We start from the raw sequence: 13,119 nt of genomic DNA, 5'->3' as shown, positions 1-13,119 counted from the left end.
GAAGAAGATAATACATAGGAATTTTGAGGGTTTTAGTGGGTTGCTAACATGATTTCTTCATAATATTTAGGACAGTATATGTGAGTCAACAAATACTTCATGAAGGAGTTCAACTCTCTTCACATAAATTTGTTTTTTACCAAAGACAACCATAAAAATACGCTGCTAGAACAATGATGGATTCTAGCAAAATTAAATTTGAAAAGAAAGCTCTACTCCTGGTAATGGTGGTATGACTGGACAATTATTATTTCATGCAGAATGTATGACAGGAAAACAGTAGATTGGAGTAATAAATTGGACTAGGAATTTTTCATGGCCTTAACAGGTATTAGAATTTATTTCAGCAGTCAGGGACAAAGGACCACCTCTCCAAATACAGAATCACAAAGACTACGGTTTTCTTCCAGACTAAGGATTAATATGTGATGTTTGAACTGAAAATTACTGAATTTAGTGGAAGGATTGACTGACAATAGTGCAAATTGCCACAGAACCACAGGACTTCTTTATACTAGGCATCCTGCAGCTAGGGTAAAAGGAAAACATTTTTACCTGAAGATGTAACAGATATAGAAAAAGAAGTACATTAAATATGAAATTGTATATTAAAAACTAGATCTACCAACTTTCAGAATGCCTTGAATTCTGAAAGCACAATTCTTGGATTCCCAGCACAATTCCTTACACAATAAAAATACAGATAAACTATACACAGTATTTTGTAACTTTCAAACTTTTTTTTAAGCTGCCCTGTGAGGCACAAGTACACCTCCACCATAAACACGCTTACAAAAAAAATCCTTAAAGTGTTTCAGGTGTTGAACTTACTAGGAATAGGTCTAAGGACGTCAGGAATGAGAATCTCCACCAAAGCCTGGTACATCACATGGTCACAGTTACACATCCATTTCAGAATAGACTCATTCTTGCACAGAGTAATCAGCTTTGCTTTAGGAAGTCGACTTTCTATTTCACTCAGATTGCTGGTGTTAAAAAAAAAAAGTATGAAATTAATAAATGATAATGCATTTATGGCACCTAGCAGCATGGTTTAGCAGCTATCATGACAGTGCTAGGTTAACAGTTGGATTTGACTTTTCTGACCTAAAGTTTTCATGATTCCATGACTTACAGCCAGTAAAAACTTGGGTGTTTAAATGTACTTTTTTATACAGGCGTTATAGATGTCTCAGCTGCAACCAATATAACTTATTTACACGTTGTCTCATGGATTTAAGAAACGTCACCATTATTTTCCTACAGCTCATAAATAGTGCAGATGTATGAATGATCCTATTTGCTTTAAAGAAGTAGATAGAATATTGGGATGAGACATCTTCACTGTACTTGTCCATGCAAAGTATCCCCATGGATCACACAATTGCTTCAAGACTGCTCTTTGGCATACACGCAGGCTATACAATATCACCAGACAACACAAATTTATTTTGGAAAATAATCATAGGATAAAAAAATATTAAGTTTAAACTAATATGTTTTTTTAAATTTCACACTTACATTATCAAGAGACACATTAAACAAAGAGAAACATTTACGGACCTTGGTTCATTAACAGGAGTGCCATCAGGTGGAGCAGAAGGAGAATAGCGCCAGAAAGTTTGCCACAATTTTTCTATCAGGCTGAATTGAAGATTAACAACCACATCCAGTATTGCCTGAAAAAAATAAACATGAGATCATGGTGTCTTTTACCCAAAATCCTACCACTCCCAACTCCAACTAGATCTACAGCTCTTTTCCTTTATCACATAGTGGAATCAAGGCAAACTGCACATTTCTCAAGTTAATAAATGGTATTTGTTTTAATACCTTTGAATACATAAATTATCCAGCACTATATATTGTTGTGCACAGAGACTTGCCTGAGGCTTGCACGGAAGCCTCCAGGAAATAGTATGGGCTATGTAAACATATCAGAGGAATTTAAGCACAGAAAATATTTACTGCTACTGCAAATAAAAAAGTAAGCCTGACATGTTACTCCTTTTCACAATGCCTTATATGTTGGAAGCACCTTCAAAAATTATTTCTAAAAGACATATTGTTCAGTATCAAATGTGGCTTAATGTCTCAATGTTTCTGTGATATGAAAAAAAAAGTTATTGCTTTTAATGTAAAAGAAAATAAAATTATAATCTAACCTGATTTATATTTCCTATTAATGAAACCAAATATCTGCTTGTACAATCTAAAGTCTAATGTTCTGAAAAACATACATGTAACAACATTACATTATCCGTATCTATTACATATTACTCTTTCCCCTCTGAAAGGGGATCCTCCAGAAAACCCTTTTTACTTCCCTTTTCAGTGAGATACGTAAAATATTCTGGGGAAAGTCACATGCCACTAGCGTGGCTGCAATATATTTCGCACTATTCTCCACAGGCCTTCAGTAAAAGCAATGAACTTCCAAAAAAAAAGGTTTATAGGAAATACCTCACAGTGCTCTCGATAAAGACTCTGTAGTGATTTGATGTCCTCAAAGGTAGTACCATCTGGGAGAGAAGATATTTCAACTTCTCCAAACTCTGGCAGTACTCGAGATGCATCTGTTGTCATGACAACATAATGAAAGAGATGCCAGTTACAGTATGGTTAAAAAAAAAATTGAAGGATTATATAAAAAAAAAAAATTCCAAAAGGTCGTAATATTCAAAAAAGAAAGTATTTAGTACCTGTTGTATGCCAAAATACTAAATATATTAATAATTTTTAGTAAAAATGAAATACAAAATTATACTTGAATAAATTAAAACGCTATCATATACACAGTATACCTATACAGAGAAGCTAACACATGCTTTCTCAGACTATTACTGGGTGCAAGAAAATATCTAGAGTCAGTGCAGAAGAGACTAATCCTTGAATAACTTTTTGTTGTTCAGCTGAAGAGTTTCTATGAAGCCAGGTGTGATGGGGCTTAATAAACTCAATACACATTTTTACTTGACATTTACTAGACTTCCAAGTAGAGCCAATATGTGCTTTTACTATTTGCCACAAATGTTTCCGAGACACAAGCTGGTAAGAAAAAATATTGGACTGAAAGGTACCTGGAAAAGAAGATTCAAAGCATATTAATGCTACCCTTATGCTCCAAGTGGTTTTAGTAAAAGCAAAATCTGGCCAAAGGATTTGGTGGCTGAAAATCCCAACCAAATAAGCCCACACTAATAGGACACTATCAGCCAAGGTCTCTTTTTACATAAACAATTAACTAAATTATGATTTGTTTCTATGACTGGAACATATGCTTAACCGGATCAACAAACCCAAAATTTGGATAGTTTTAAACATGACCTTTAGGGTTTCAGTTGAAAATATTTGTCTCTTTCCACTTACCACACTAGAACACCCTTTCAAAACAGCCAGGGGCAGCTAACCTAATGGCATAGTAGTGCAATGCCATTCTTCTACCCCAACTTTCATGAAATAAAATGCACTATAAAATGCACATGAAGGAAACAACTTTCACAGCAGAAATTTCAATATGCACATTTATTATAATTATGCAAAGCAACTTCATTTATGTAATATGAAGTATATCTCACCCTATTTTTCCTTTAATACTTACACTATGCATATTAAATATTACATAAAGTTCATGTGTAATTTAAGTGCCTTTCTGTTCTGTTGAGAATAAGTATTTTAGAGAGGGCATGATAACTTCAGAAGCAACTATTATACTTGTCTGGCTTGATATTCACTGTGATAACAAAGTTCATCTTATTTATACAACTTGCTTTCATACCTAGAAACTGTTGATGGTGTTGACTTTGGGCAATTACAGTTTGTTCAACAGATGTGCCTGTCTGTTGACCACTTCCTGTGAAGCCATCTGCAACTCCATCCACTTTCTGCATAGGCTTATACCTTCAAAAATATCAAATACAAAATTATCCTTTCTGTTTACTTCCTCATAAATGAACACAGAGTTTGATATTTCCATCTCAAAATAAAATTTTCAGGACAAGTGACAAAAGAATTTAGAGCTTCTTACTCTGTAAATAATAGAAGAAAAAAACACTAAGGGAAGCTAGAGTATTAACAGTGCATTACAGAATTCGCAAAGGTGGCACTTCCAGCAGTACTCCAATTTCTGGTAGAATTTAGCTTAGTAACAAGATACTGTAACACCAGCAAATTTATACCAAAAAGAATCAAATCCTTCCCTTTCCACAAAGCTTGACATAATTTTGTAATAGAGATATAATGTTTCATTACTTTTAAGAAGAAACAACATTACTGTCTGAGGATAATGAAGACTTCAACACAAGCGCTTTGGTATATTGAAGTTACGCAAATACAAAAGATGCATGATTCCCAAATTAAGAAAAGGAATGAAGAAAAATGATGTGTGGCATACATTCAGTCTACAGCTCTGCTGAAGAGAAGTGCTTATTCAATTAGATGTCTAAGAGAGATGGTAGAATTGGTATAACTATCCAGAAAAAAAAGTATATTGACTGCAATTTACCACTAATTTAAAAGAAAAAAGAACAACTAGAAATATTAATAAGCTGGCAGAAGTGCAATATTACCACAATCCTGAAAATTACAATGTTCAGTCGTTTAGTTCTCTCTTAGTAAGTCCTCCTAGAATTTTTCAATACACTTGGATAACCATGATATACATATCATTGATATATATATACATATATGACATACAATCATATATGAAACACCTAAGTTAAATATCAAGCCTCCCATGGCACAGTATTTTTCATGCAACAGCTAACCTATTCTGCATAATGGTACCTTGCAATTCCCACCCCTCATTAACACCTTTACAGATTCTCACAGGAGACCTTAGGATTGGTGTGAATTGAGCCTGAATTGGGCAAATGTTGGTGCGGGGACATGTGTGCAAGTGCAAAACATCGGGTACAGGAGAAGTGTGCACTAACTGCACACAGTGCAATATGTGTGATTTTGTTCAGATATAATCAAGGTACATACTGACATAAAGTTAAGAAAATGATACTTAGGCTAAACACACTCAGGTAAGGAAAAATAAGTGAACTGTGCAAGACATATGGTGGTAAATAAAATAATCAAGCAAATAATACAAAAAGAAATATCCAGTCCTAACAGCTATATAATAAAATTCCAAAATCACTTTTTCATTGCGAATCACAAAGAAGACACAAGATGTGACAATGTTTAGCTGACTGGCATAATTTTTTCCCAGAAATAATCCTAGTTAGACCATTGTGGAATATGTTTTGGTGCACATATGCAATTTTGAATACAAGTGAATGAAAGGTCTAAGTGAATGAGATTGAGTGTGCAGAATAAGTTTGCTGTGAGATTTTGTAAATATCTATCATCATTCCTTAATATATAATCCTGCTATGGTTTTTGCAGCAAGCATTTTCTACATGATGTTATTATGAGACTTCTCATGTCCTTGTATTATGCTCAGCAAAAGATAGTTAAGACCATATATTTTAACATGAGCTTCCATTTAGTGTTGTAACTAATCTGTACTGTCATTTCAGATCAAAGTGATCTTTGTGTTTGAAGTTAAAGTTTGAAGTTGTGTTCTCCATATCTCAGCTGTGTACAGGGACACAAAATACTTCCCTAAGGTATTTTACTTTAGGGTAATATGGGTGGCTAGTGACACCAGTCAAATCAAAATTAATTTTGAAAAAATTTACTAATTCCCATTATTTCACCTAAAATTTTCATTCAACGTAGTTTTTAATATGCATATTCACACATTCTTTCACCACCAGTACAGCCCTGTGGAGTGCCTTCAATTACTTCTGAGCTTTCACAGGTTCCTCAGGAACAAAGATACAAAGGGAACATACTTACATGTACTTGGAGGCAAACTATAGTGATCACATCCATACTTCACAGGGAGATGAAATAATTACCAAGCAACTTAATAATAAATTCTCTGATAAGTAAGTTCTCTGATAAGAAGTGTGAACAAAAAATGATACAGCAATGCAGAAAAAGCAGGAATTTGAAATTAAAGCTCTTACTGCTTTTATTAAGCTTGTGGGACAAGAATTCCATATATTTAAGAAGAATCTGTTTATATTATAGATAATTTCATTATTATTTATTTTCTGCAAATTTATTACCATTTCTAGGTAAATATTCTTTCACATTGACTGGTGCCTCACATCACTGACATCAACTGGGTATCCTGCACACTTTTATTTTCACAGCAGAAAAGCTGAACAGGAATTCCAACTTGTCCATGTAAGGAAAAGTAAGACCTGATGAACTAGAAATAGTAATGATTAGTTGTGTTTCACACTTTACCTCTGTTTCTGCTGCATGGGCTGCTGTCTCATGGCCATATATTGCATGTCCTCTTGTAGTCTATTAAGAGGAGAGTCTGGCTTGACACGAATCCCATAATAATGATATTTGGAGTTCCCCCTTTATGAAAGAGCAAGAATTAAAAGTGCAGTAATACTAGTTTTACATATTTACATTACATTTACTTTACAATTTACATTGACTGGAAAATAACACACACAAATCAGATCTGGCTCTCCTGTGACACCTGTTTTACATGAGTGTCATTTTACTACCTTTAGGAAATTAATTCACTCTCTTAAACAAATATTATCAGCATATTAACTTTCACTACACTTGGATAAGAAAAATAAATTGCAAATAAATACAATTTATGTAGTTATGGGCAAACAGTATTCTTAGTGATTTCCAAATGGCAAGTTATGTTTTATTTGTAATGATAAAAATCTGAAGTGTAGTTACCAAAATACATAAACTGTCAAAAGCAGAACAAATAAAACTATAATAGCATTTTGAAAAATCATAAAACTGTTTAACATGAAGAAACAGAACTGACAGAAAAACACTAGTATTTTTATGCAGGTCTTACGTATTCTTTTGCCTAGCAGACATTCATAATTATTACTTATTTTTTATTATAATTCATTATTTCAATTGCACAAACCTAGTTCCAAGTCTTCTGGTCCGTAGTCCCATGAAGATTGACCGTATGAGTTTTCCAAAGGAGGCAGCATTGACTGGATCCAACTTGTGCTCCTGACAATGTCGTAAGTAATGGTTGTAAAGAGTACTTCTTGGAAGGCTCACTCCTTCTGCAGTTTCATAGTTGTCTAAAAGCCACTGAAGCTATATCACATACAAAACAGAAAAAAACCCCTATTATATACTTTATTAACAATATTGTAGCCATACATCATTAACTTCTGACAGTTGGAACCACCCTTCAGGTCTACCAAAAATTACTTCCTTCCTCAGAGTGTCTTTAAATGTTAATTAAACAATAATGCTTTAGTATCTTCAGAATTACCAGGAAATAGCAGAACTCTTTGTACTTGTGACCTCAGGAAAGTGTCCTTTTCTTAAAATATTTTTAATTCAATACCACACATCAGTACATGATAAACATATCTATGCTTTGGAGACAAATTGTTAGTACAAAGAAATAAAGTAATCATGAATGCAATACACATAAATTGCAAAAAAACCAAACTCCTTGGACACCATAGGCAGTTAATGTATTTGTAAACCTGGAATATGATACTGTTTATCTATTATTAAAAAACATTAAGATACACATAAGAAAAAAGCTACTGCATAGAAGTCAAAGAGCTACCTAGGTAACATTGAAATAACTGGTACATCTACGAATAATTAGGGATACAAATCCTATCAGCTGTAGCTTGCTTGCCTTTGACTTCCAAATGGCACAGAATGAGTTTCTTGGAAAAACAGTAATCTTTTCATGTAATTGTCGTAGATAATTAGAAACATGCAAGAAGAGACTTTATGTAATATCACTGCATGTTCTAAGTACAGCACACTCATTAAATACTTCTGGCTGTTGCTAATAACCAAAAAAGGACAATTTAATACTCCTAGATTTAATATTAAAGGAAAATGACAAAATATATCAAAACCAATATAGTGTGAGAATATATTCAATTTCATTGTTTTACTTTCTGGTGAGTCAACATTTTCCTTATTTTTCCCAGTGCCTGTCACAGATCCCTAGAATTTTCTAAGCTCTAGAAAAATACAGAAAGAAGATGCAAATGCTTCTGAAACATAAAATTTTTAGCTTGGTTTGCAGGCAATTTTGCACTTCAATAAAGAAAATTAAGAAGTACAGTTAATCATCTTATCATATCATTGTTTTATATGTACTAACATTCAGAAGTGTTTCCAAACTGAGCACCTGTTATTTTGAAATAAAGCTGAAGAAAAGATATAATTGTAAACATTTGAGTTTTGTGTGAAAGTATTAAACTTATTCACTAGTGATCTCACATAGCCTGTCTTGGCTTACAAACAAAGGTAATTATAACTTTCAACAGGTGCAATCTATCCATACTGAAAATCTGTTATTACATCTCTATTTTTATTAATACATTCATATACCATTTGTCATATATTATTACATCTAGAATTGAATCAGAACGATACAGAACGTGAAGTACTTCTGCTTTCCCCAAGGGGAAAAACTCTGTCAATCCCAAAAGACTGACAAACAAAAAATAATTATTTTGTAATTAAGTTCTGTATGTAGCATTAAAGATATTTTCCTCCAGATGGTTTCTAATCTATTATTAATCACTTCGAGTGCACTTCATTAATTATATGAATTTCTAACAGATGTTATTTCAAACATAACTTGCACTATTCAACACACAAAAAAACCCAAATCAAAAGTTAAGTGCAATAATAAGAACCTCTGCTCTTGGAATGAGTTACTTAGTAGCAAGGGCTTGAAATCCTTACTTGATAAATCATAGCCTGGAAGAAAATGTGCAGTTAACTCATTATTTTAAGAGAAAATTGAATCCAAACATTATTTTAAACAACTTTTTTTAAAAACCCACATATTTTTCTACCAAGCTGAAATACAATTTTAAAACTGTTCAGGTTTGAGTCCTGGCTTATAAATTTGACCACAATGTATTGGTAAGATGGAGAAAGGCAGGAAATATTTACAGAGCCAGACCTGTTCAATTGAGTGTGACTTCAATTAAGCTGCAATGTTTATAAAACACTCAACTATCAATTAGTTGAATAAGTTGATCCCATGCAGAAATATATCAAGAAACAAAAGAAAACAGAGGAGAAATTTTAAGGACAAGCTCCTTAAAATGAGAACTAATGTATTTAGGAAAAAAAATCCTACAAAACCGCACTGAGGTATAAAAGGGTGAAAATTTAAATCCCAAACTAAAATATTCCCATAAATTAATTTATCACCTGCAAAGAGTGTAAGTTAATTAAAAACACAATTTAGAATTCTATTTTAAAATCTATTAAGCCAATTATTTTAATAAATGTCAAACCAAATCACTAGAAGGCAAATTCAAGAAAAGTTGAAATAGACAAAGTGTACATCTACACTTAAACTTCCTTTACACTGTCCTCAAGTTTAAAGACAATAAACATTGCTTTAAAAACAGGCAAAACATCCTGTAGGCTCCATCTAGATTTTAAATATTTGTTGAAAAAGACCAAAACCAGGAAAGACTTATTGCCACTGAAATATGTACAAGGGTTATTTTAAATTTTTCTTTCCCCACAGAGTCAAAGATATATCCCTATCACAATATTTTTCACAAAGTGTTCACAGTCCATAAATGCCATGATAAGTCCTCACAGCTGGAAAGACTGTGATCTTCTGTGAAAATCTCGTTATTAGGAAGACACTCAGAATAGTGCCTAGAACTAGGAATGAATGAAACAGTTTACTGAGCCACTGCAGCTTATCTTGCAATCTTTCTTGGCTTTATACAAAGACTATGGACTTCCTAACAGGTTTAAGGAGAAACTTAAATAGTTCTAGTGTTTTAAGTCTTTCCAGAGAGTTCTAAAACATTGCCAAAAAAGTTATGGTCTGTTAAAAATGACATTTAAACAATGATTTTCATAATATCTAATAATAGTCTAATAATATCAATTATTATTTAAATATTAATAATTTTGATACTGTCTTATTTTCAAAATAATTATTTTGAAAGCACACAAAGTGGAATCTAAATGTCCTTCTGTATATAATTTCCTGGAACTTTTTACAATATAATTTTCATCTTCCAATTTTAGGTTTAAGAAAAAAGAAAGCTGGCCTAATTTCTCCACAAAACATTCTTAATTTTAACTTCAACAAAACCAGACCCCTTCGGGAAAAAAAAATCCAAAATCCAAACCCAAACCTTCAAAGCATACATTTTAAATTCGATTTCCGAAGGACAGTTTCTACCACCACATTCTACATTTAGACTGCAAACTAAATTTCAATTTCTTCTGTAAAGCAATAAGGGTATTTGAATTTATATAGTAAGTAAAGCTGAGAAGGAAAAAAAAAAAAGTAATATGAATACAAATCAATCAACATGGCAAAAATACAAAATTCTAAACTGTAAGTACCAACAGAAAAAAAAAAAAATTCAGAAAGACTAACAACTTACAAATGAATAATATTATTTATATAATAAGTTTAAAATTAACTTAGTCTTTTTCCTTTATTTAAAGTTATATATAATGAACTTATTACTATATTTGGAGATCATGTTTTTGCCCAAATATATTTTAGCTTTGTCTATGAAAAGTTCTTAACTATAAGACTTGCAGGATAAGAACAAAGTAAAAGAAAGATGAATATGACATTTCTGTGTACTTTAAATTAAGGCACTGCTTTCAGTTTTTACCAGGTCATCATAAGGATCCTTAAGGTTCTTAAATAAGTAATTTCAAAATAAACTCTTTAGTCAGAATAAATGAAGAAACACCTGGGAATAACCTAAATATATTATTTAGGTGTCTGTTTGTTTCTTCTCTTCCTCTTCACATACCCCAAAATCAGTACATGGTACACAGTTTTTACTAAAATTGTAGACAATTTTATTTAAAATGCCAAAAGCCAGCTAATTTAGAGTTAATTGAACCTTAGCTTGACATTTCCACTGTAACCCGCAAAACAGTTAACTCATCCTAACACAGGTGTAGAGCATAGGAAACAGGTAACAGTCTGCAATATACCATAAAAGACATTTAATCTGACAAAATAAAGCCATGGGAGGTGTAGTAGAAGATTACAAGCAACTAAGATGGGAAGATTAAGAGCAAAAAGTAATAATAAAATAAAACAAACATTTAGAGGCAGGCTAAGCATGCAGAACAAGCAAGAGAGAGTGTATGTGAAGAAGAGACAACTTACATGGCTGTTGAGAAGAGAGCTTCTGTGAGTGGACAGACCATCAGACTTTTGCAGTGTCTCAATCGCCATTTCAATCTGATAATAGATGTCATTAAAAAAAGGACTCAAGATGGGATAGTAAAAAAGCCTGATCAGAGAAGTTTTGACAGATTCCTTACAGATCAACAGAAATGCCTGCTTTATTCCTGGCTAGGGCACATATTTTATTAAAAGGCCTCATTCTAGAGTCCCAGTGAACACAAGCCTCCTCAATGAGGTAAGAGAGTAATTCTGCTTGTATGTATAGTGTAGGATAACAGCCTCAAAGTTCATTTTACCTTCCAAGCTGCTCAGAATGAGCTCAAAGATGTAGAATTACTGGTTGAAATAAAAATAACCCAGATTGAACAAAAATATAATCACTGAAGGAAAAAAAATTAAATAAAAAATCCCTGAACGATTTTCAGAAAGGCCTCCATATGTTTTCCCTTCAACTAGACCAGGAAGAAACATGCAGAGCTTGCAATAAGAATTGAATTAGAGACAAAACTTTAACTATCTGAAATCACAGATTCAAATCCCAAACCAAAGTAATTCAATAGGTTTTACATCATTAGCTTCACTGGGACAGGACATCAACCCTTAACTCCTGCCATCATCCTTTGAAGATCCCCAGCTGTCAAAGTAAATGGAAAGTCAGGAGTTACACAGACTGCAGGATCCAGCCTTTGGAAAAGCAGATTTGTTCACAATAATTTTACTTTTAAAAAGGAAAAGAAAACACAGTGTAACTAAAACACAAAGTAGATTTTTTTTCAAATGCAAATATATGGTTACTCTCACATCCATTTTCTTTCTTTTCCTTTTAAATAACAATGGATATTTTGATTTTGATCAGTTTGGTAACAACATTAAAGAAAAAACCTAAGTGTAATTTATCTGGGAGGCCAGAAGAGCAAAAACCAACAATGAAAATGACAGAGACAATGGAACGCACAGTAAGAAAAGGCACACAATTATTAGCTACAATAAATGGCCAAAATGAAAGCAATGGAACCACCACTTAAACTTTTAAAAAATACTTATAATTATCTCTGTGAACATTTTTAATGTTTTAATAGTCCTCTCTATTCTACTTCAAATACCACAGTACTAATTATAATTTTAATGACATAATTTATCAATATTGGCTGAATTTACTCTCTGTATAGCAGAAATGAAAAACTACTGTAGTTGATACTCAAATTTACCTGTAAAATTAGTTTATCCTTTTTTTCCAGGGCAATTGACAATTGTATTTTAGTATATCAGCTGTGAGGAGTAATTTAATTGTGTCATATTAACCTTGCAAGTCTTTTAAAAAAAGTACATTATTAAATATATACAGTAATTATGTAAAAAACCATTCTTGCTTGGCAATAATGTTCTTTTTTTTAACAGCCTGACTTCTTCACTGACTTGTTTCAGTGCAAAATACTATGAGGCCAAAGTATTCAATCACACAGGGAAGATCAAATTTTGAAAGCATGCTGCAAGGTAAAAACTACAAGCAGAAAAGGTCATCATAAGGTCAGCTTACAGTAGCGAGAGAAGCTTCCTTCCTAACAAAATATTACAATCAAGCAATCAAGATTATACAGACATTTAAATCCTAAATTTGAATGTTGGGTCACATGTATCACACTGCTTAACCCACAGCAGTACTGTACACTGGGGTCACACCACCTGCTGCTCATTCCCACTACTGACCTACTCTCATTTTGTTGCTGCAACTTGTGGCCTCCTTCAGAGAACCAGTCTGCTAAAAAGACTGGAATCTCTAGAAATTTCACTTGAAAAGTGGCATTACAGATGACACTGACTTCTCACTGCCACATTGATTTCATGGCTTTTGGGGGTCAGTGATGGGCTTTTTGTCA

At 32.8% G+C, this 13,119-nt stretch overlaps 1 protein-coding gene across 6 annotated transcripts in view; it reads right to left on the bottom strand.

The window, feature by feature from the left end:
* The window catches only part of RFX3 (regulatory factor X3), a 101,517-nt gene that overhangs the window by 12,922 nt on the left and 75,476 nt on the right, over positions 1-13,119 (bottom strand). For 3 of the 6 annotated variants that reach the window (XM_056514896.1, XM_056514897.1, XM_056514899.1), the window contains 7 exons: positions 11,222-11,296; positions 6,974-7,155; positions 6,310-6,429; positions 3,779-3,900; positions 2,464-2,576; positions 1,564-1,679; positions 832-986 (listed from right to left, as the gene is read on the bottom strand). In XM_056514896.1, coding sequence (XP_056370871.1) covers positions 832-986; positions 1,564-1,679; positions 2,464-2,576; positions 3,779-3,900; positions 6,310-6,429; positions 6,974-7,155; positions 11,222-11,296 — 883 coding nt within the window. The remainder of the gene's footprint in view (positions 1-831; positions 987-1,563; positions 1,680-2,463; positions 2,577-3,778; positions 3,901-6,309; positions 6,430-6,973; positions 7,156-11,221; positions 11,297-13,119) is intronic. The other 3 variants (XM_056514900.1, XM_056514902.1, XM_056514901.1) reach the window with 1 other exon arrangement.

Source organism: Oenanthe melanoleuca, chromosome Z (genome assembly GCF_029582105.1).
Source record: "Oenanthe melanoleuca isolate GR-GAL-2019-014 chromosome Z, OMel1.0, whole genome shotgun sequence".
NCBI classification, from domain to species: Eukaryota; Metazoa; Chordata; class Aves; order Passeriformes; family Muscicapidae; genus Oenanthe; species Oenanthe melanoleuca.
Note: the sequence above shows the minus strand (reverse complement) of the source record. Positions and strands in the feature narration are given on the sequence as shown.